The sequence below is a fragment of the Varanus komodoensis genome, unplaced genomic scaffold (assembly GCF_004798865.1).
Source record: "Varanus komodoensis strain SLA01 unplaced genomic scaffold, ASM479886v1 scaffold20_1, whole genome shotgun sequence".
Lineage (NCBI taxonomy): Eukaryota > Metazoa > Chordata > Lepidosauria > Squamata > Varanidae > Varanus > Varanus komodoensis.
Genome location: NW_025335587.1, coordinates 3,041,142 through 3,065,628, shown reverse-complemented (window position 1 = coordinate 3,065,628; position 24,487 = coordinate 3,041,142). Strand labels below are relative to the sequence as shown.

The 24,487-nt window shown below is 38.2% G+C and overlaps 1 protein-coding gene across 3 annotated transcripts in view; it reads left to right on the top strand.

Moving 5' to 3' along the window:
* The window catches only part of EPS15 (epidermal growth factor receptor pathway substrate 15), a 74,121-nt gene that overhangs the window by 16,532 nt on the left and 33,102 nt on the right, over window positions 1-24,487 (top strand). For all 3 annotated transcript variants that reach the window (XM_044429979.1, XM_044429978.1, XM_044429980.1), the window contains 8 exons: window positions 1,474-1,536; window positions 2,892-3,017; window positions 3,960-4,019; window positions 7,268-7,468; window positions 7,554-7,699; window positions 14,116-14,272; window positions 19,042-19,127; window positions 23,916-23,988. In XM_044429979.1, coding sequence (XP_044285914.1) covers window positions 1,474-1,536; window positions 2,892-3,017; window positions 3,960-4,019; window positions 7,268-7,468; window positions 7,554-7,699; window positions 14,116-14,272; window positions 19,042-19,127; window positions 23,916-23,988 — 912 coding nt within the window. The remainder of the gene's footprint in view (window positions 1-1,473; window positions 1,537-2,891; window positions 3,018-3,959; window positions 4,020-7,267; window positions 7,469-7,553; window positions 7,700-14,115; window positions 14,273-19,041; window positions 19,128-23,915; window positions 23,989-24,487) is intronic.

Genomic DNA, 24,487 nt, shown 5'->3' with positions numbered 1-24,487 from the left:
TTCGTTCTTATAAGACATATGGACGTTATAGAAAAATGGTTTGTAAAGTTGTTCAGATTCTGCACCTATTCAGTCTATTCCCTAAGAACTTCTGGAGTTCTAGCTAGGGAGCTTTTCCCTTTCAGAAAGGCAGCTTAGGCACTTTGCATGTGACACAAATAGCCGTATCTTTTTGCATGTGGTTTTCTTCTATCAGAAGGTTCTCTGGTGCAGCTTATTTTATTTATCTCTTAATGTTTTCTTGTCATACTTCACTTCTAGAGACTATTATCTTTTTTCCTAATGCCCAAATAACACAAACTGTTCAGCTTTATTCCATTATTTCTTTCTTCCCACACACTTAAGGCATAGTGGGTTTCCTTTAAAAGGTGCTGTGGCCCCCACTGTATCACAGATATGTCAGGCACCTGTGTTATAACCCTTTGCCTCCTCCTCTTGTATTATCTTGAAGAAATGGTCATTGTCAATGAATCACCAGTGTTCCCTCATTTTGTAATCCATGCTGCTGTCCTATCAATAACAATGCACATTAGTTTTAGAAATATTGTAAGATTTCTTTCTTACTTTTGCATATTTATTTGATAAGATATGCAAATTAAAATGATTTTGTAATCTGATCTAAGTTCTTCTAGTACTCAGAAAAACTCTGTCCAATCTTAAGAACTAATGTGTAGCATACAATTTTTCCAAAATATTATAGGACGACTTCATATACAGCGAGGTACAGAGTCCATGAAGTTGACAAAATCAAAATTTAGCAATGGCTCATATTTGCCTGCTTACATTTTATCTTTAAATTCTTCATTGGTATTCTATTCTCCCCAAAGCCTGGTTAGTGGTAACAGGCACAGTTAATTTTTCTGTTCCCTAAAAAATAACCAGTGACCATTGATCAAAATATCACAATACAGGCCTTAAAGCTGAGAATCAAAATTAGATTTTATATTGTTAAAGAGAGTACTAAAATTGCTGTTCCCAGACAGTATTGTATGTAGAAACCCAGTGGTAATAAATATTACATGCCAGCTACTGTTGACCAGATTTCAAATGTTCATAAAAGTCCTTTGATTCATCTGAATGCTACCTCTGAGTAGACACTTTGAGCCTACATTAATCTTCATTTTGTTTCTTCAAAGGCACACTAATATACTCTTGTTCATGGTCAGAACATTATTCTTTGCTATAAATATAGCTGTGTTCCATGTTGGAAAAGTTCGTGTTTTGGTTGCAATTGGCAAGGTATTGATCATGTGCTATCACAGGATTTCTGCAATAATCTAAAATGACTTAGTTTATAGTGCATATATATTGTTTAGGGGAATGATGATGATATCACTTGGTTATTCTCATTTTTATGTACAGAAGTATGAATGATACATTTAATCTTACCAGAACAGATAGACAATTATCAATGCAAATAAAAAAACTAAAAATACTAAAGAAATTTTCTTAAATTTTTCTCTTGTCCGTTAGAATGATTCTACTAGTCCCCTACTATCTGGAGGAACACCAACTGATATCCCATGGGCTGTTAAGGTAAGTGAACTGAAACACTGGCTGAAATGACTACTACTTCTGGTGAATCTTTACTCATTAACCTGCTTTTTAGCCCATTTTTAGTACAAACTTACTGTCTAATTGGACAAATACTTCCCTGAGAAATATTTTCCCTCTTTCTGTACTGGTTTGACTTGGTTTTATCATTGTTGATGGGTATAAGGACATGTCATTTCTTTTATCTTGGTTATCTAGTCAGCCTCTTGAAGAGTGCATGGATGTACCTTTTTTATTTCTGGTTAATTATTAGAGTACTCTAGAGTATAGACGTGTATGATGTTTCTTATTTTTCTATCCTCTCTTGATTGTGAATAATAAGCATTTAGAAGAGGTCTATAAACCATAGCTGGCACCTGTTGTTGCTTAACATATAATCTTTTTTGGTGCCAGGTGAAAACTTTTTTATTCAAATGTCATTTTAAAAATTAGTAATTTTAGAAGTTAACAGTTATCTTTTTGATTATATTTTATTGATTATATATTATTCTATTGTATCACCCTATTGATTGTTTTTATTGGTTGTTGGTTTTAATGTTGTAAGCTGTTCTGAGACGTTGTCATAAAGTACGGCATATAAATGTTTTAAAAAAATAAACACACAAACATGTTTTTTTCTGCAAAAGCTCTTTATGCTCAGCTCCTTTATTATTTCAACCTTTTATTCTCTGACCTTCTATTGGCTCCTGTGCCTTTAGGAAATACTGGGCCAATATTGTTAAACTCATTTATCACTGACCATGTGATGCTGCTCCTGTGTGCAGATTGGTTTGCAGCTGAATGGAGAGAAGGAAATAACCTGCTCAGTTTGTGGCAGAAAAATGTTTTTATGTGATGCTTCTAAGGCTTGTTTTAGCAGAAACTGCAAATTTCTCAGCCTAGTAACACCTATAAATTAGACATACTAATTAGAAATATCTATAAATTAGATCTACTAATTAGAAATAACTATAAATTAGATGTGCTAATGCATCTGATGTGAAAGATTTATACTTTTAGTCTCATTTCACTTTTAATTACAACTAACAGTAATTGGACTCCTCATATGTGCATTTTAAGAATTTGATGCTTACATATCTATTTAGAACATAGGCATTCATGCTAGCAACTCCCTCAGAATTTATAAGAACAGTCCTTTGAACAACCACTTCCAGTGTCCAGTTTTCACTGTTTTGCACTCTCTTTATCTTTTAAGCTTCTTGTCACACTACCACGTGGGTCTTACAGCAATTACTCATTCATGGTACTTTTTCCATAACTGCTCTCTGGGAATAGTCATTTCTTGCCTTTATTGATGTCCTTCCTTAAGTAAAGCCTCTTAATATTTCTATAACCAGCTAGAAGACAAGGCCAAGTATGATGCTATTTTTGACAGCCTAAACCCCATGAATGGATTGTTGTCAGGTGATAAAGTGAAACCTGTTCTACTCAACTCCAAACTACCAGTTGACATCTTGGGAAGGGTAAGAATGGCAAGTTTTTCAGTAACACAAAACATCTATTTACCCTGAGCAGTAGTGTAACTAGGTAATTTGATGTTTTAATTGGAATCATCCCTTAGATGGCCATGTATGTTACTTCAGTTGTGAAGCACACACTTAAGATTTCTCTTCTCCTTTTCATCTTGGTATTCCTTGCTTTATAATCATTTCTGTATTCTGATATCTTAGAACAAAACACCAACTGTATGCCAGACATAACATACTCTGAAATTAGGCAGTTTCACATTTTAATCAAGTTTTGTTCATGCTGAAAGGAACAATATGGAGTTTGCTTGTCCTGATGCTAAACATATTTACTGAGAATAGGTAACAGCTTTTTGTAGAAAAGGACAATAAATTTTAAAGTCAGAATAATAAAATGAGTATCTTTATCTATGTACATGTCCATCCACGTCACTTTGTAAAATGCTTTTTAAAATAGAAAAGAGTATGCTATGGAGAATAGCATCATCCCTTTGCACATGCCAGCCCAGCCACTGCTTACAAGCTGAATTGCCATTGCCCCCATTTCTTGTTCATCTCTGAGTGGTCATTTGGTGTTCATCTGGGTTTTGAGACTGTGGACTGTAGCTCCAAAGCCCAACATTAATGGATCTGGATGATTTGACCCATTGTGGACACAGGGGAGCCTTATGGCAAGAGTGGGAGAAAAACTTGCCACTCTTGCAATGGAGCATTGGCAGGCCTTGGGGACAGCTGGCACTGGCTTCCCCATTTCCATGCTGCTGGAAATAGGGGTTTTGTACAGGTACATACAAAGATTCACAATGGCTTATTTGCATAAAAACTGACTGTGGCTTATTGTCAGCGTGGATTATTGTGACATGCAAATATACTCACTTTGATGGAAAGGATAGAATATTTTGATACCCTGAATCTATGTGTGTGCCTTTTTTTGGTTAGGTTTGGGAGCTAAGTGACATTGACCATGATGGAATGCTGGATCGGGATGAATTTGCAGTTGTAAGTATAATGATTCTTCCGCTACAGAGATTAGAAAGTTTTTACAATGTTAAAAATGGAATAATGGAATAAATCAGCCAAAAAAAAGAATCCCTACACCATTAATACCACATTTTCCCTCCAAGCTGTGCTCTAAATCATTTTTTAAAATGCAGCGAAAAACAAGCTTTTCTGTACATTGCAGCTCATTCCATGGGTGTAACCATTAATCACAAACTGTTGGAACTAATGGTACAAAAAAGTGTCCATCCCCTTACTAGGTCCTAAAATGTAAAGGTAAAGGTTTCCCCTTGACATTAAGTCTAGTCATGCCTGACTCTAGGGGGTGGTGCTCATCTCCGTTTCCTAGCCAAGGGAGCCAGCGTTTGTCTGCAGGCAATCTCCATGGTCATGTGGCCGGCATGACTAAACACCGAAGTGCATGGAACGCTGTTAGACTGCATCAAAGTATTCCTGATGACTTTCTTGGTAGGTTATCCTATGAATCCCTAAATTGTTGTTTAAACTCTGTTACATTTACAAAGTAATTAGCTGATCTTGCCCCAGCTGTCCTTGAAGAAGCATTGGGAGGAAAGTACTTCTTTTTGGCAATTAGTTTTTGAAACCATCAGGTTGTATATTAAAATTGTTTAGTATGGCAGGATTGAACTAATAGAAGAGTAGTTATCAATCTCCGTATCATTACAGCTCTTTTAGTAAAACTTTCCTGTGTCTTTAACATTGCCACCAGGAATTTAAATTCCAATCTTATTAATTAATGCCCCATGGTATTGTACCCAAGCTGTAAGTCTCCTTCGTTGGACTATGTGGTCCTGAGGATGAGACACTGATGCTCAAGCAGCCTATAATACTGACTTAACAATAAAAAAAGAAAACTTTATTTTTACAAGAAGTGTATTGGTTTCAAGATGTACTGTAACTTACTTTCTTCATAAATAAAACAGTGTATAATAACTTTTGATGGCGGCATCTCACTCCTTCCCTTCTCGATCATTCCTCACTCCCAAATCCTGCTTTCACTCCTGAATGGAAATTTGACCAGTCTTTATTTCTCTCCATTTAATCTTTCCCTTCTGTGCTTAGGTTTCTGTCAGCTTCTATCTCTCACACTGTTAGAATACTTGACAGTATTAGTTCTGATTCTCCCTAGTCTCTAATATTCTTCTAAGTAGTCTACTTCCTTCTTTAGAATCTTAAATGCTTTGCATAGCACTCTGCAGGATTCTAATGAGAAGACTGCCTCTGCAGATTTGCTGACTGACTGCAATGCAACTCTGAAAACTGCTGACAGACCACAACTGACTCTTACTGCTGACAGACCACAATTCTGTTAACTTCTCTTTTCTCACACACATTCAAGCTCCCCACACACTCTCAACCAATTACCTCTCTAATTCAACTCTCTTTTACTCCCCTTGGACTTCTGAGACGTACCAACATTTAAAGGAACACAGTTATATAACACTTTAAATCATTACAAATTAAGACAAGCATGAGTGCAATGATTTAAAATTAAGCAGCAGCTTTCAACAGAAACTGAAAGGCTAAAATAGTAGAATCATAGAATAGTAGAGTTGGAAGGGGCCATGAAGGCCATTGGGTCCATCCCCCTGCTATTCCAAGATACCAGTTTACACCATCCTAGTCAGATAGGTGTCCAGATTCTTTTTGAATATCTATAATGTGAGATAGCTCATGACTTCTCTAGGCAATAGGTTCCACTGTTGTATTGCTCTGACAGTGAGGAAATGTTTGCTGATAACTCACTTGAATTTGGGTTGTCACATCTTGGATGGATTGTTCTCTGGTATCAGTGAGAAGATCTTGACTGCCCCCTTTGTGACAGCCTTTCAGGTACTTATAGAGGAATATGATGTCCCCCCTCAGTCTTCTTTTCTCAAAGCTGAACATGCCCAGTTCTCTGTCTGTCCTCATATGGCAGCATTTCTAAACCCTGGATAATTTTGTTGCCCTCTGCTGGACACTTTCTAATTTCTTAAATCTTGGTGCCTAGAACTTGACACAGTAGTTCAGATGTGGTCTGACTAGTGAAGAGTAGAGTGGAAGTGCTACTTCTTGTTATTTGGAAGTAATACTTCTATTAATGCATCCCAGAATAGCATTTGCCCTTTTTGCAGCTGCATCTCATTGTTGGCTCATATTTAGCCTGTTGTCTGCAATTTCTCCATGACATTTTTCTTTTTCAGTTGTGTTGAGTCAAGTATTCCCCATCTTGTATTGATGCATTTGGCTGTTTTTTCCTAGGTGGAGGACTTGGCACTTGTCCCTATTGAATCTTATTCTGTTGCTTTCAGCCCAGTGTTCAGGGTTATCAGGATTGCCCTCAATCTTTGTTCTGTTTTCTAGGGTGCTCGCTATTCCACCCAGTTTTGTAATATCTGCAGATTTGCTTATCTTTCCTTGTACTTCCTCATCTAAATCATTAATAAAGATGTTGAAGAGCAGTGGGCCCAGGACTGAGCCCTGCAGGACCCCACTAGTTACCTCCATCCAGTTTGAGAAGGTGCTATTGATAAGCACTCTTTGTGTCCTATTTAGCAGCCAATTTTGGATCCACCTAATAGTTTTTCTATATAGTCCACTTTTTGCCAAAAATGCCTGGGAAAATAGGATCTTCCTTTGGTACCAAAAAGAATACAATGTCCGCTTCAAGGAAACCTCTCTGGAAGGCTTTCACATTAACATGAGGCCAGTAAAAGATGTGTGGCCTAGTTTCTAAACACTATATTAAAACAATATGACTTCCAGTTTATTTCAGAAGATTTCTCATACCAGGAGTTTTTCAAATTCCTTTAACAAAGGGTCAGATATTTTTCCTGACTTGAAACTCATCTTGTCTCCTTTCTTTACCTCTGTAAATAATAATATTTACAAATAAATAATAATAACTTCCAAGAATAAAGTTCCTTGTAATTGAAGGTATGTGCTCCCACAGGTTTCCTCAAGATATGAAAAACTGAGATGCATAAAATGATCACTGTTGATTTTAACAATAAAGGCTATTTATTCTCTGCTACAGCAAATAAGATGTTTAAATTGCAGTATTTTATGAATTTATCTAAACTCGGAATTCTGGTATCTCTGAAAATAGGTTTGAATAGATTAAATTAGCAAATGGAAATAGAACTTGGATTTGTGAGGTTCCAGAACCTTCCAGATTGCTACAGTTGACTGCATAACTGGATTTGTTTAATAATAAACTAATGCTCTTTCCACCTTTTGTTTAGGCTATGTACTTGGTGTACTGTGCTCTTGAGAAGGAACCTGTGCCAATGTCCTTGCCTCCAGGATTGGTGCCACCTTGTAAAAGAAAAGGTGTCAATATTCCAGGTGCAGTACAATTGGTGCCACCTTCATCCTCTAGTAAAGATTCTCATCAGTCCATACCACCTGTAGGCCTCTTGCCACCCAAAGCAACGTCAACACAGGTATACCTGGCAGTGAGCAGACTTTGTTCTGCTATATTCATAACGTTTATTGGTAGCATAACTAAAATACTGTTTTTCTTTGTAGTGGGTTGTATCAGCTGCAGATGCAATAAAATATCATGAAATATTTCTGAAAACTGACAAAGACATGGATGGCTTTGTCTCTGGTATGGAAGCTAGAGAATTATTCTTAAAGACTGGTCTGCCCTCTGCCTTACTTGCACATATCTGGTAAGAGGCTTCTTTTATGATACTTTCTGCAGAGAATCAAACATTTCTGTTTGTTAGCATTAATAAGGAAGATTAGTTATATATACAAGATTAAATCTTCAGAGTAGAATTGCAGTGTATATGTGTATACATTTTCATGTACATCTGCCTGCCTGCTTCTCTAAACATGAATGGACTCACTTTTTAAAGAGGTGACAGAACAATTTGATTTCTTCATTAAAATGCATTTTAATTATAACTGTGATTTATTTATTTATATACTATCCAGTAACCAAGACTCCCTGGGCAGTTAACAAATGTTTTAATGTGGCCCTGGTTGGTGCTTATGTGGAGACTTTCTTTGTACACTAAACCAAATCTTCTGTGGACCAGGACAGGTGCCTCAGAATGCAACCCCTGAAATCCAGGCTTTTTTATGCTATTAAGTTACATTAGCTTTAATAATAAACTGTCCACTGTTTCTGTTCCTTTTGGTAAATAAAACATGAGCCACTGGGGCCAAGTGTGGGAAGGAAATTGCTTTCACAATGTAGTATGAGGGGCCAACTACAAATGGCCCCTCCACCCAGGAAAGGCTGTGTTCACATGATAAACACTTGTCACGGTGCTAGAGAACACAGGCTTTTCCAGTTCATTCCTGTCTTTTCCCTAGGACTGAATCTTTCTGAATTATTTTTCAGCTGCTAGTATTGTCTCTTTTTTTGTTGTTCGACCTTTTGATAGAAAGTGGAAATCAAAGATGATGATAATACCAAGCCTCCATCTTACAAGAAGAATGAGAAGATAAATGCCAGATGTAGTTTCCCCTTCTTTCAGACTGGTCACAGTTTCTTTCAAAGTTCTTTTAGCTGCTTCCACCTAAGCAGCTGAAGAAACTAAAAGTAAGCCTGGACTAGGTCCAGGTTCTACTTCAGAAACTAGCCTGTTATTTCCCCCAAGCAGTAGACTTCCCACAGCAGCAGAGGCAACCATCAGCTCTTTGGTTGTGGTAGAGTATCAGTCCTTCCTCTAAGCCTGGGAGTCTCTGGCCATAGACCTCTGAAGACTTACTATATAGATTTCCTGCACAAACCCCAAGAGAAATTCCTGCCCTGCCTGGCTTTCTGTCATTAACCAAGGAGAAAATAGTACAGTAGACCTGCTTGAGGTAGCTCCATTAAAACAGACTGAGACAATATCTAGGAGTCCTTTATTCTTCTTAAGAAAAAGGGGAGTGTTAGGGCATCCTAGATTTGAAGTACTAGATTTGAAGTACTTTAGCAAATTTGTGACATAACATGTTTCAGATTTTGAGCAGAATGTCAGAGCCATGTTATCCAATGGACCTAGTTCTTTCTCAGAGCACTGCACAATATTTAACAGGCTGTAACATAGGACAATCAATACTTTGCTCTATCAATATGAAATGCTCATTTCATGGTGAGAGCTTTTGACATTGCTGCAAAGCTTACCTGAATCAGGGAATGAGGAGTAATGCTTTCTCTCTGTGCAAAGAATCAGTGACTTTGCAGATATGGGTGGTCTATGTCACCTAATAGATTTTGCCCCAACACTTAAAAGGCATGTCTAATGTCACAGCCACCTTAGCCTCCAGCAAATCAACCCCTTGGAGTGGAGCCTAGTCCAGTCAGTCCTTACATTCCACAGTTGCTTCAGTTTGCTGACCTTCTTCTCTTCACGTCAGTAATAAACTGCAAGTCTCATAAGATGACTGGGCTACCTCACTTTGTTGGCAGGTTCATTTTGGTTCCTGACTCCTAGCTGAACAGATCAGAGGAAGCTATCCCAGCTGATCTAGGGACTATTGCGTACAAGCAAACTCTCAGACAGTGAGTGATTAATGTGAGCAAACGGGGAGAGCTAACAGGAATTGACAGGGAGGTCACTAACTTTTTCTTTTTTTCCCCTTAGTTTTTACTCCCACCCCCTTTGTTTTCTTCCTTGTAACACTCTCATTTACTGGTAGGACTCTTATTAAACTTCAGGGAAGACAGAAGAAAGCACAGGCTGTTAAAACACAATCAACGCAGTAGAATCAAAAAGAAGACTAGGGACCAAGAAGTCTTCCTAGTGTTGATGTCTTGCAAAGTCTGTGCAATGCTTGTTTTCTTCCATGAGGTCAACATGGCCTACATGTGCAACAAGTACAAGATAGTAGCTGTTGTTGAAGAAGTGAGAGCACTAGAGTGTCACCCCCAAGCAGTAAGAGAAGATGAAGAGTTTTAAAACGGAGCGGTGGAACTGCAACAGCTAAATGTAGTATGGGAGCTAGAAGAGCAACAGCAAGCTTAGGCAGAAGAGGAGAATCCTGAGCTAATGGGAAATGAGAAAGGGTGCAAAAGGTGACATTTATGAGCAGAAGAGCTAGAAAACACTCTGCAACAGTGTAAGCAGTGGAATTATGGAACCACTTTCAGGTACTCAAGGATGAGACTAGAGAGCAACCTGCAGTGGAAGACCTACAAGCCATCCCATGCAACACTAAGCAAGATGCTGAAAGTCAATCAAATGATGGCAATTATACCAAAGCCTACAAGAAGAAAAGAGTTGTAGGAGACTTACTGCTGTGTGGAGTGGAATGGAATCACGTGTATGTCATGAAGACCCATGGACTTATATGCTATCTCCCTGGAGGATACATTAATGATGTAACTGAAGGACTGTCAAAGTTCATAAAACCCACTGACACATATCCCTCCTTCCTGGTAGAAACAAATTACACTGCTAAGCAGAACATGAAGAAATCATAATATTTTTTGAAGCATTAGGGAGGAAAGTCAAGAACTTTGGGGCCCAGGTAGTTTTCTCTTCAATTCTTCCAGTTCTTGAAATTGGAATAGAAGGGTAAAGCAAAAATACTCCCAAGTGAATGCCTGGCTACAAAGATGGTTCTGGTGAGAGAGAATTGGATTCTGGGACCACGGGCATCACTTCCTGGAAGATGGACAGCTGGCAAAGGGATGGGCTGTACTTTACAAGGACTGGAAAGAATGTGTTTGGCCATAGCCTGAAATTTATCAGAAGGGCTTTAAAGTGAATCCTACTAGGGAGGGGTGAAGTACACCTGGGCGCAACAATAGAGAAAAGCTTTTGCACTACAACAGAGAGAGAGCAGCTCTCATAGTGTCCAATAATAGTCTTCCAAAAATGTAGGAAGAAAGCTAGGGTATAAAGCACATGGTCTTCAATGTCTCTATATTAATGCCCACAGTATGGGAAACAAGCAGCATGAACTTGAATGCTTAATACAAGAGGACAATACGACCTGAAACGTGTAATCGAAACTTGGTGGGATGATTCCCATGGCTGGAATTCAACAATAGAAAGATAGAACTTGTTCAAGAAAAACAGAAGGAATAGAATACTATATGTTTAAGGATAAATATAGGAAATGCAGAAATACAGGATGGGTTTAGCCTCCCTATTGAGAACATCTGGATTAATATAAATGAAATGGAGCAAGGAATAAACGGAACACAGTGGTTGGAGACTATTGCTGACCAGTCAAGGAGAAGATGAGGATGAAACTTTTTGAAAAGCGAATTGGCCATGTTTCAAGAATGTATGATGTCTTAATTATGGGGGACTTCAATTTTCCTGATATCTGTTGGGAGACAAATTTTGCCAAACATGACTCCTTCAAGAAATCCCTAACATGTTGCTAAGAGTCCAAAGCAAGGGAAAAAGAATCCAAGATGGAGGGGGAATATTAAAAAAGGAAATTCAAAAAGCACAATTGGAAACAATTTCAACAGGGAAAAAAAAGTAGAAGAAATCAGGAGAGGCCCATGTGGCTTCACAAAAAACTTGGAGATGATCTGGAAACAGAAAAGGGCATGTATAGGAAAAGGAAGGCCAAGCCGCAAAGGTAGAATATGGACAGTTAGCACAGAATTGCAGAGATGCTGACATGAAGGCTAAAGCTAGGAATGAACTGCAGTTAGTGAAGGATAGTAAAAACAAAAACCCTTCAGGTATGTCCATAGTCAGGTTCAGGTATTCAGTGTGGGTTGCAAAATGGTAATGGATGACACAGAAAAGGCAGAAGTGTTCAATTCCTACTTCCCCTCCCACTCCTAATGGCCCTCTTGGTCCCTTCCAATTCTACTATTCTGTGATGCTATGAAAGGGACAGAAGCCAAAAATTGTCCTAAATGCATGCTGGCCATCAAAGGCTCCTCTATGCTTCCTTCCAAGATGCTTTCCTCTCACAGGATCTCAGAAAGATCAGAAGGGGCAGGCCCAGGTTATCCCAAAAGCCCCATTCTTGTTTTGTTGCCCATGCTCCTCAAATCCTATGCCTGGGCCAGGCAGACTTTCTCCAAGTTTTCCATCTGTTTGCACAGGCTGGTCTTCTAGTCCCTTTCCAGGTGGTTCTGCATAGCCACTTATCCTGTGAAAGTGATGCTTACTTAAACCTTAGTTATCCTGAAGAGGTGACATATACCCTGCCTTCTTTCAGGAAGTTGAGTAAGCAGAGAATATATGAAACAACTGGAACATGTTTGGTATCACGTCAGCTCATGGTGACAGGCAGTTATAAATATTTTCTTGTTTCTTGAAAAGGCCTTGAATTTGGCCTCAAACTCAAGACTTTATGGAGGTGCACAGTGGCCCTTCTTTCCTTTCCACAGTGGGTTAGATATCCCTGAGCTGAAAGCTGCTGCTCAGGATCCTTTTACAAAAATGGTATTCTGAGTTGTCATCTATTCTTTTAGAATGATTTCTGAAATTAATGTTCGTTTGAAATGGAGCCACCTGTGTATTTTTTTTTTAACTTAATTGCAATTTGTCTGATCTCTCCCTTGTGTCTTTTTCACAGAGACCAGGATTTCATCCTTTCTTTTCCCCTAAACTGTCACACCCATCTGAAATGGTGTGGCACAAACCTGAATGTGCACAGGACCCCTAAAATGTACATAAGTTGCATGTACAATATTAGACACACACATTCGCTATATCTGTCCTTTCACTTCAGTGAACAGGAAAACCATCAGTATCATGGTAGGTGGGTCAAGATTTATGTTGTCCCAGCTTAGGCCTCTTAGGCCTGCTTGATACCATTGCACACCACAGTGCTCTCTTACCAGGCCACAGCTTCTTCAGCATTCTGACAGAAGCAGCTAAGAGAAGAAAGCTGGGAGAAGGTGTCAGTCCTTTCTGCATCCTTATTTCTAACTAGATTTGGGGGCTCTTCAATATCTGTCCTATCTTACTTTAGCTATGGGATAGAACTAGAGGAGAAGCATGTTCTCCAGCACTGTGACAAAGGCCTTGTCATATGATCTCTATTTTTCTTGGGTGGTGGAAGAGATTTAGGCCATTGCATCAAACCAGAAGGAACCTTCATGTAAGTGACTAATGCTCAGATTTGTTTACTTGAGATGCAAATATATTTTTTTCCTCAAACATTATTGTAATGGCTTCAAAGACCCTATTAAGTAAGCAGGAGCCTGTTTCATTTCTCTCAGGAAAAGAAACACTAGTTTGTATGTGAATGTTTGTTGTGAACTGAGTTCTCCCTTCCTGTAGTAACAGTCTCACCAGTGCTTCTTTGCCAAATGTCTTTATTTTACATGTACATCTCTTGAGCATATACAAAATGAAATGTTGAACCCTCCCTGGCCTTCTTCACTCAAAGCTTTCCTTTGAATTCTTCTGAACCTGTCCTTGGCAGGAGAAGCACTGTGGAACAGGAAACGCCTTTGCTCCTCCCTCTGAGATCCCAGTTGGGCCACCCTACAACTGTGATGATGGACTAGCGTGTCCATCTCCTCAGGAGGCTGGAGTCCCCCATCTGATAGATTCCCTATCTATAAATCTACCCCCTCAGGATGTTCTTGCTCTCCTTTATTCCCATGAGTATGTTGACTGGACCCCACAGCTGCCCTTGAACTAATCTCTCCCATAGCAGGCACAGGTGGATATCCAGGGCCTTGGACTGCAGCTGGAACTGAGTCCGCTTCAACTATCATCTAGTTATCAGAGTATGAGCTGTCAGCCCTGCCAGAATAGGCCAACTCCCCCGCACACCACTCATTCTTAGAATCTGAGCTTGTCAGTCCAATCAAAATGGTCAGCTTCTCGTGCATGCCCCTGAAGTTTGCCAGAATGTGCTCGCACAGCAGTATTCAATCTTAAAAAAAAGTAAGGAAATGCTACACATTTTTCCTTGTAAGAATTGTTGGACCAGACCAAGGTCCATTTAACACAAGATACTTCCTGCAGTGGCCAACCAGAAGATTTGGTTTTCTCAGGGCAAGAAGGTGATAGCATCTATATATGTCACATCTGCTACTGTATTTAAAATTACCACTGTCATGTGAGAACTCCTGTTGTGGAAAGTACCCAACTTTCAGAAGGTTTAGCAAATTAATATTATTTGCTTAGTCTTTTTCTCCCATTGGCTTCTGTAGGGCACTCTGTGACACGAAGGACTGTGGGAAGCTTTCCAAGGAACAGTTTGCCTTGGCCTTTCATTTCATCAATCAGAAGCTGACAAAGGGGATTGATCCTCCTCAGGTGCTAACAGTAGATATGATTCCGCCATCAGAGAGGACCACTCTGCAAAAGGTAACACAGGATTTTTTTAAAAAATCTTTAACCCATGACCCTGTAAGAAGCATGTGCAGTGATTTTAAAATGTGCTGCTTAGCACAGATACATTAGTGAGTTCAGTGTCTTCTATTCACTTGATTGGTAATTCCTTGTTTATCACTGGCCAACCAAGCAGGTACAGATGGTTTGTATAAACAAAGGATATGAAGAATTGAAGGAATTGAAATAAACCTATTTTTTATCTGTCATCAGAATTGTCAGTTTAATATGATTCAGTTCTCACAAGTTCCTAAAGGTGGTAATGATTCAGTACAACCCGAAAGTAGATGAGATTCAGTAAAATGTCAAGTGCTGTTCCATATATGCAGTGGAAACATACATACAGGTTACACTCAAGGGAAAAGGTAATTTGAGTGTTGGAGTTTCTGTGCAGGGAGCGAACCACTGGTCAAGAGGTTTTGTCCATACATAAATAATGTGTCATCTTTCATATCTTTTAAATTATACATGATCATCTGCAGGTAGCTCTGGTTGGGATGAGTTAGAACCCCTACAGAATACCAAGCTTTTGCTGAGTTCTACTGTCATCATGTTTGGAAACAGTGCATTTGAGAAGTCAGCTGGTTGGCAGAATTGAAGCTAAGGAACAACTTTTACTTGGTGTAGAAGCATTTAAACCAGCAGGAAAAAAAGAAGGGAGAAGAAAGGAGAATGAAAGACAGGAACAAAGGAAGAAATATAGATAGCAAAGGTGAACAAAAAAGTAAAAGACTGAGGTGACAGGTGAGGGAAAAGCCTTCTTGGAGGAGGAGAAACCTAGTAGTCTTGCAGTGCATTAGGATAGGAGCCAGGTAGAAAGAGGCAAGCTGGGATATTACATAAGTGGAGCTTCTCCAAACAGTTGGCGAAAGTTCAGCCAGTCTGAACTTTCAGCCAAAAAAAAGAAAACCTCTAAAAGGAATTATCCTGGAAAAAAATCTCTTAAAGCACAGCCTCAGAAGCACTTCTTCACTATCACCTTGTTCTTCCACAGCACTTTGATTTTGGCAACTCTGCCTGGATATATACTTACAAAATCTCTGTTCTTCGAGAATCCTCACTGTAATTGAGGGACTACAGCTCAAGGAGAGATGAGCACTGCCTCTGCTTGCCATACTTTTCCTATATTTTTGCATATATTCATAAATACACATACAGTGCCTTGCAGAAGTATTTGCCTGATGTTTGACTTTTTTTGCATTTTATTGTGCCACAACCTGGTACTGAGATGAATTTAACAGGCATTGTTACCACTTGATATAACCAAGATACTTAATATAGTGAAGGTGCAAAATATATTTATTGTTGCAAAAAAGTTCAATAATCAGAAAAAGTGGTACTTCTGGAGGCATATGTATTCACACCCCTGAGCCAATACTTGTAGAAGCACCTTTGGCAGCAGTTACAGCTGTGTGACATCTCGGGAAAGTCACTACCAGCTTTGTGCATCGATTCTGAAGTGTTGACAGAACTGCTTCTGCTCTGTCAGGTTAGATGGAGACTGCTGGTGAAAAGCAACTTTCAAGTCTTGACACAGAATCTCAGACAGATCAAAGTTTGCACTTTGACTACGCCATTTTAAGACACTAGCATTCTTAGATCACTATAATGTGTAATTTGCTGTGGGTTCAAGGTTGTGGTCCTGTTGGAAGGTGAACCTCTGCCCCTTTCTCCATCCCTGAAGACTGAAATAGGATTTCCTCTAAAATTGCCCTGTATTTGGTGCCATCAATCTTGTCTTCAACCTTGACCGATTTCTCAGGTCTTGCTGAGGAAAAGTGTCATGCTTCTGTCACCACCATGTTTCACTTGAGGGATTGTATTCTCAGGGCAATGAATACTTTGGCTTTGTGCTATATATAGCATTTTGCAGTGAGGCCAAAAAGTTTTATTTTGGGTCTCATAAGATGAGATAACCATTTTTATATATTTGCTGCATCTTCCACATGCCCTTTTCTAACCCCAAATAGGCTTTAATATGGTTTAGTTTATATAGTGGGTCTCTTCTTGCTACTGTTACATAAAGCTCTGCTTTGGAGAACTTACAGGTGATAGTTGTCCCATGGATGGTTTTTCCGTTTCAGCTGTGGGTCACTCCAGCTCCTTAAGAATTACCATTGGCTTCTCATTTACTTCTCTGACTTACACCCTCCTTACCTGGTTACTGAGTTTTGGCGGATAACCTTCTATGGGTAGAGTCGCGTTTGAATATTTTTTTTCTATGTTTGAATACTGGATCTAGTGGTTTGGATAGGTCCTTGCTCTTTGTGGTGCTGTTTGTTTAGATCTGTTCACTGACAAACCCTGGAAGCATCTTGAAACAGGTGTATTTAATCCATGTGGTACTGGAATTGCACATAGGTGGCCTCCCTTTGGCTACTTACAGTACAGTATCTGACTTATGGAGGCAGTGTGCTGCACCAGAACTTATTCAGACATGTCAGAGCAAAGGCCATGAAAACTTGAGCAAGAAATGCTAGTCTGCTTTTGGTTACTCAACTTTTGTGCCAAAATAAAAATATTTTGCACTTTACAGGGTTGAATATCATTTCTGCATTAAGTACTAACAAAGTCATTTAAATCAGTTTTTTGCACCCTCACAAGGTTGAGTCTCTTTTATACATCAAGTATAAATATGTATAAAAGTTTTTAATATAATGTTTTATTTTTATAAAATGCAAATACAAAAATCATATAATAAAGAAAAAGCACTTGATACACAAAATAAAATTTAACCAACAGAAATCACCCTTAGTGCACTCCCCCCGGCCAGGACCATGGCTGCCTATTTTTTTCTTCATTTTTCCCACTCTTTCCAAGATATTTATCAAGTAGTAACAAAGTCAGTTAAATCAATTTTAGTTCTAGGCTGTAACAGAAGAACATGCGGCAAAGTCAAAGGGGCTGGTGAATCCTTATGCAAGGCACTGTATATACGTACTGGGCTGGTTTGCACAACATGGCTATCCCTGTGCACGCCGCCTGATTTACCTAATTACCTGGACGGGGTGCAATTTGTTGTAGCCAGACCCACTGAGAGTGAGTTACTACCCAGCCACCCTAGAACAGGTCATGAGTTCTTGATGCTTTGTTAACACTCCAGCCACCTACCTTCATTATGTTTAAACTTCACAAAAAGTCTGGTAAGGCAATTAGGTAGTATATGGCCACATGAGTAAGCCACCATAGCTTATCAGCCATCCCTATGTTGTATAAATCTGATCATTGTGAACTAACAGGACTTCAATGCTGGAGAAAAGTTAATTCTTCACTTACTTACAATTTGGACTACTGTACTGAAATAGAAAAAAGTGACATGTGGGTGTTTTGCCATGATCTTACTCCTCTCTGATCATGTCATACGTATTCATGTTGAAGAGTGCATGATTCCTGGCATCTTTGTTTAAAACAATTATACTGCAGTTTCAATTTAAATAGGCTTAATTTTAAGTTCTTATATTCGGTTGCTATGCCACTTATTTTTAAACATGATAATGTCATGTAAAAATATCACAAAAAGTCTGATCTGTATTAGTGCAAGTGTCTCCTCCTTGTATTGGCTCTAGAAGGTTTCTTCTTGACGGTTGTATGCTACAGTATTATCATCAAAATTAAACTTCTTGCCCAGAAATGACACATAAAGTTTTGCATTTTGTTTGGATTTGATAATATCAGATTTATTTTTGCATTATTTTGAAAAGAAACCCTGCTTTTATTTCTTGCTTTACTAATCTTTTTTGTATGTTTGCTTTCCTCCTATGTCTTTCCTAGTTTGGACTATATTTTCCATTCTGCACCATTCTGCTTTACATCTTTATTATACTGTCAGTTTCTTAAATCTGCCATCTCAAGGTTAGAGATTCTTCACTTTTCCAATATTGACTGTTTAATAACGAGCATCTTTCTCTTGTCACATTTTCTTTGAAACAGCAGTATGCTGCTTAGTTCTCAAAGAAGTAGTACTGTTTTCATATAGCTGTTCTCATCTCAAGGTCTCTGCTGTCTTTCAACATTGATAGAATAATATATAGCACACTTAATTATGAATCTTTATATTAAAGCAGTACTAGAATTGTTTTGTTTATCCCTTTTTCCTGTCTCCTGCATCAGTTGCTTGGGGTTGAATGTACCCTGATATAAAATGTGTTTACTATTCAGAATAGTAACACATTTACTTAATTAACAAACAGTGAAAATCAAAGTATTAGCACATATTAGCACATTAAAGGGTTATTTAGCCTTAACCGACTGATGATATGACTTTGTAATATAGACAAGCAGTTGTACTGCTGGTGGTTGAAAGAAGAATGGTTATAAATCCAAACAGAATCAAGGTATGTAACAGAAAGAATTCAGTAGTGGCATATCTTTGTAGAGTAGAACTCTAGTTCTAAAATTGGTATTTCCTTCTAAGTCAGTGTCTTTCTCTGGTTAAAACTGCACTGTAATTTGGGCTTTGACAGTTTCATTTTCTACTTGCAGCTTTGTATAGAAAGATAATTAACTCATATCTTCGAGCTTTCTTTGCAACAAGCTGTAAGCTTAGAAGTGCAAATATGGAATTTGTTGGTGCAAGTACAGAAATTTGAGCCATATCTAAAATTCTAACCACATGTGAAATTCTAACAGGAGCTTCTGGGCACAGCAGGCTACCTTTACCTCCTTGCCAGGAATGTGGCATCAAAGCAAATTGGTTTGCTTGGTCTGGTAGAAATCAGGGACAAACAATTATCTTTATCTTGCAGAACACAGTAGGACCGAGTGCTGTGGCAGATTTTTCTGCAATCAAAGAGCTAGATACTTTAAGCAATGAAATAGTTGACCTACAGAGGTAAGTAAAAATAATTATTTATCTATTTCATTTTTATACTACCCAATAGTCTCTAGGTGGTTAACAAGAGTTAAAAACACACAGCAAGAAAGAAAGAGATAAAAATAAGACAATAAAACCACAGCAGTTGCAACCATATCAACACAAAGTTATAGCAGTGGTACAGGATAAAATGCAATATTAAAACTGAAGTAAAATAGTTAACCATTAAAACACTGGGAAAATTAAAAAGGATTCACTGGAGGCAGTGTAGGTGAGCTCATTCCATAATTGGGGTATGGAGGTCAGAAAAAGAACAAAATCATCAAGCAAAAGCCAAGTTTTTGATGTTATATCCTTGACTGGCCTAACCATTTTGCAGACTTAGTTGCTGGTTTTCTCTAACCATCACTTGCTGTGATTTCTGAAATTGCAAAGTGGTTAGCACTGTCTTCAAACCATGGTTTGTGAACCTACTTCAAAGGAACCAGTGTTCCCTGTTTTCTCCAAGTTTTAATTAGGATTTCTGCTGTCCTCAGTTGAAATAGAAACATCTTCTAAACACCTTTATAGAATTCACATGGAGTAACAAATTGCAATGCCATTAAAGTTTAAAACTGGCTACATGAAAAAAAGAAGCAGCAGCAACAGAAGAATCATCATCATCACAGAATCTAGTGCATAACAACTGATTTCTTTCCAGCATCAATGAGATGCAAGAAAAATCTTTTTAGTTCAGAGAACTGGGCAGTGAGTCTGTACTCATCAGTATCTATTGGGTGTCAGAGCCCTGCCATGTGTATGCCATGTGGTGTTTCCCTCACTGCTGAACATATATTGCTAAATGTCAACAATTCTCAAGTGCGGCAGGCCTCTGTGTACCCAATTTCCTGCTCTAACCTTAGCTTCAATTCTGTTTGGGTAGATTGATCTGCAAGCTTTATTTGGGTTCCTGAACGTCATTGGTTGGCTGTCTTCTCTTGGTTTCCATTGTTTGCAATTAGTTGTTGACAAACACATTCTTTTGCATTTGCAATAAGATTAGTATATGGTACAGTATGGACTATGTGCTGGTATGCTATAAATTCCAGCATACCTATGTACTTACCCAGAAAGTTCAGTGTTAAATATAAATTGTCTAATAATTTCTCTTTGCTGTCTCACACCTGCTTTCCTATGGTCAAACTTGAAGTGAAAGAGACCTCTTCTAAGCTTCTGGGAAGTGCATGCAGTTGTACAACATTTCTCAGAAGAACCATAAGGAAAAGATATACAAAATAAGAGGTGTATTTATTATTATATATGCAAAATACTTTTATCCCACTCCTCAGCCAAAAAGACTCCCTGAGCAGTTTATAAGTCAATGAAGAAGACAGTAAATCCTAGTTAGACACCTGATTATAGAAGATTTAGTTTGCTTGAGCAAAAAACATTCCCAGCATCATACAACAGGGGTTGGGGGTGCAGAAGAAAAACATTGTTAGAATCTACGGGTGACTTTCCTCTTATTAATTCAGTAGAAATTGTTCCATGTTGCAGTTTTCGAATGGACATTATGTCCATACTTAGGGAAGACTGAAATGCATATGTAGTTCTTTCTGTTCCTTAGTGGAATACCTTGATACAACTCTTAGCACATTCTGAAGATCACAATGTGCATTATTTCTATTTCTTACTTATCTTGTAGCAATGACTCTTCTTGTAGGTTGACGCAAGGATGGATTATTATTTTCTATGTAGATCTGTAGTAAACTAGAGGTCATGTTAGTAATGTTATATGTATGAAGCAAGGCTATGCTGGACTAACAGAAGATGAAAGTGTAATATTATGTGCCCTACAAAGAGATGAGGGAGTAGATTCAGTTACTGAGTACTGCTATAGAAAATGATTAATTTGCCTTTTATTTACCTTACAGAACTGGAAGTTGATATTTATAAATAACAAACTGGCTTGTTTATGTGAATGAGACTGCAGAGTACATTTTCTATGCTATCAGTAGATAAAGGTTAATGTCAGATATATCTTTTGTTCATAAATCCAAGAGATTAAATATAGAAAGTGAGAAGTATGAAATATGTTATGTGATGGTGGGTGTATGTTTGTGTTAGAGAAGGGGAAATGAGACAGTGTGCAGGTGATGAAAGGAATAGCAAGTAGAAGATAGGAATAGAGAAGTGAAAGGCATTAAAAGAGAGCAAGTGGAAATTGAGAATAGGACTTGTGAAAAACTGTAAAAACTAAAAGAAAGTCATGTGGAAAAGAAGATGGGCAGAGACAAAAGGTCTCCAAGAACCTTTAAGCAGTGGCGCAGAGGCTTAATGATGCTGCAGCTGTCAGCCAGAAATGGTTGGCACTCCAGCAGTTTGAGCCCAGCCTCTGCCAGACTGAGAGAGTCAGTCATTTGTCCCTAGTTCCTTGCTAACCTAGCAGTTCAAAAGCATGCAGTGTGAGTAGATAAGTAGGTATCACCTCAGTGGGAAGGTGGCAGTGCTCCATGATGTCATGCTGGTCACATGACTGCAGGATCGGCTTCAAACAGAGCCTTAGAAACCAAGATGAACCCTGTTAGCCACTGAGTAAAATCCACAGGTACTCTTTTATTAGTAGTTTGGGAAGATTTAAGGAAATAGGAAGTTGATTGGCTTATTTCTAAATAATTGCTGGATGATTTTCCCTATTTCAGTTTGATGAACTATTGCTTAATCATACTTGGCTGTGAGCTGGGAGAAATCTTATACAATGATGCAAATATTAGGGAATGCTTACAATCATCAAAACATTTGAGTGATCACAGTATATACAAGATTAGTCCAGTTTATTCATTAAAAAGTCCTACAGCTTCCTACACTGTTGGGAGTTGTAGGAGATACGTAGATATATGTTTGCTTTTAAGGATTGGAATCTGACTTTGGTGGTGGCCATGGATTTCACATCCATCCACCTTGTACCTGATTGATCAGACTTTTCAAAGGAATGTATTTAAACATTATCAAAATAACACAACACATTATAACATTATCAAAATAACACAACACATTAAATAACACATTATCAAAATAACACATCTTAGACAAGTTCTGTATTAGGTTTTGTTTTAACAAATGCACATTTTTTCTTGTTTAGTCTTGCAATTTGAGCTCCACTACAGTGGAGTGTTGCTTTATATGTTACCTTTGCAACATTGTATGCATAATGTTCTTGGACTTTTAATCATGGTTGAGAAATCAGGAATTGGCCACACATTTGGGTTCTTAATTCCCTTCCTTAAGTGATCTCTCATCCTTTAAGGCTTTAAGATGAACCATTCTTATGTTATATAGACCAGCACTGACATTATGGTTGTTATTAACTAGGGTTTGCTCTTAACTAGAATTTCAAACTAAGTCTTAAAGTTTGCTAACAAATCTTCATTTAAGGGATCTTAATTTAAGTGATGGTGCCACTTTGACAGCATCTAATGCGTCTCCCCTCTATTCCCAATGGTTAAAATTAGTATTTATTGTAGTCTTAGTGCTAGTATTATTAGTATAATATACTAACTCTTAAAGCTTTCATTTCCTTAATGGCATTCTCTCCTTAGAGAAGGAAAACCTTTTTTCCTTTCCTCCCCCTCCCAAATCTCTCCCCTTGCCTTTTTCCCTTGGGGTAGGGGGTTACTTTCTGTGAAGCAAAGGAGCAGCAAAATCATATATTGTGTGGCTCCATCAGCTTTGTGGTAGTAGCTATACATATTAGTAGTATGATACTGGCTTTAAGAGAGAAAAGCAGGATACAAATAGACCAGTATGGTAATGCACTCTACAGCAGTTCCCAGGCCATATCTTTTGCAACAGAAGTAAAAGACATTTAAGTGCATTGGTGTAGACTACATATGCCATACAGCGAGCATGTTTGGAGCTTCTCTGTAACACTAGCACCAGCCATGCATGAATGTAAGAAAACTCTAATGTCTAGACATGTGTCCATGCACTTGGATCCAAAGGTGCCCTACCTACATGCACAAAATGTCTTTTGCATATAGAAGGTCTATCTTAAACCTCATGCTACCATGGCCTATAATGAAAGCAAAAACAGATTCCACTGTGTTGCCTCATTTGAACAACAGCTCATGGAAGCATGGCAAGTGCAATAGAATCTACTTACCTTTTCCTGGTGTGAACATTTCTGTTCATATTTGCACAAATGTATTAAAATTTGCACTGGCAGCTAGTTAACCCTACTTGTGAGTGATTCTTCCCATGAATAGGAGTCTTCTGTGTTTAACTGCTTACTGATACATATATGCATGAAGGAGAAAAATATTCACCTCTCTGTATTTATGACTTATTCTCTACTGCTAGCATGAATATTAGTACTTTTGTAAGAAGAAAATAGTGTGCTGGCACATAGTCTGTACATACAAAGACTATGTATTAGCTTATGAGACCAATTCTGGTTCTCAAAGGGTTAAACAGATGCAAGCTGATGCAATCCCTCCCCATTTTCACCAGGCATTGCTCCATAGCAACAGTGAGATCACTGAAGACAGTATTCATTGATTTCACCCCCAGCCCCCTCTTCCTCTGCTTTCTCTTTAAGCAGTTATTTTCCTCTACCCATGTCTGAGAGAGTAGACCTTTTTTGTTTTCATAATTGTCATATGTAGATCATTAGTTTTATGCTTTGTACAGAAAGAGCAAAAACAGTCTCCTATAAATTTAATGTTCCGCTATGTATTTTAAAAGAGAAACTGGCTTAGGGGGCTGGATAACTGTACCTGGTGTAGCCGATGTTCTTAAGTATTCTTGTATTGTTTGCTGGTCTTTTAGGGAAAAGAATACTGTGGAGCAGGATCTGAAGGAAAAAGAAGACACGATCAAACAGAGGAGAAATGAAATTCAGGTAACTGTTGTTCAAATGTTGCTATTTGGGTATAATGTAAGGGAGGTTCTGCACATATTGATGAAAAAATATTGCCTTGGAATTGAAAGTTCAAGGAGAGATCATCTTAAATTACTTTAGAGAATATTGTTTTTGCTACACAAGGGAAAATATGCAATTTTATTCAGATTGGATGCTTGTCTGGTTGATGGCATTAGAACTTAAGCACTGCATACGGATGCAGGAAGGGTTTTATTCAATACAAATATGGGCCTACACCTAGACACATACTCATTAAGGCTGCAAGCCTGCCTCTAGTTTCTCCAATCGAAGTGCAAATGATCTGATATAAGTACCAATGTGTAATTGTTTACATGATAGCACCTAAAGCTTTTAAGAAATTATCTGATTCATGTTATAGTGTAAATAGTGCTTTATAAGATGCAAATACCAAGTAAAAACAGCTTTTTTGGAAAATCTGCCCAGGTCAGACTCTCTCTTTTTCAGGTGCCTTTTTGGA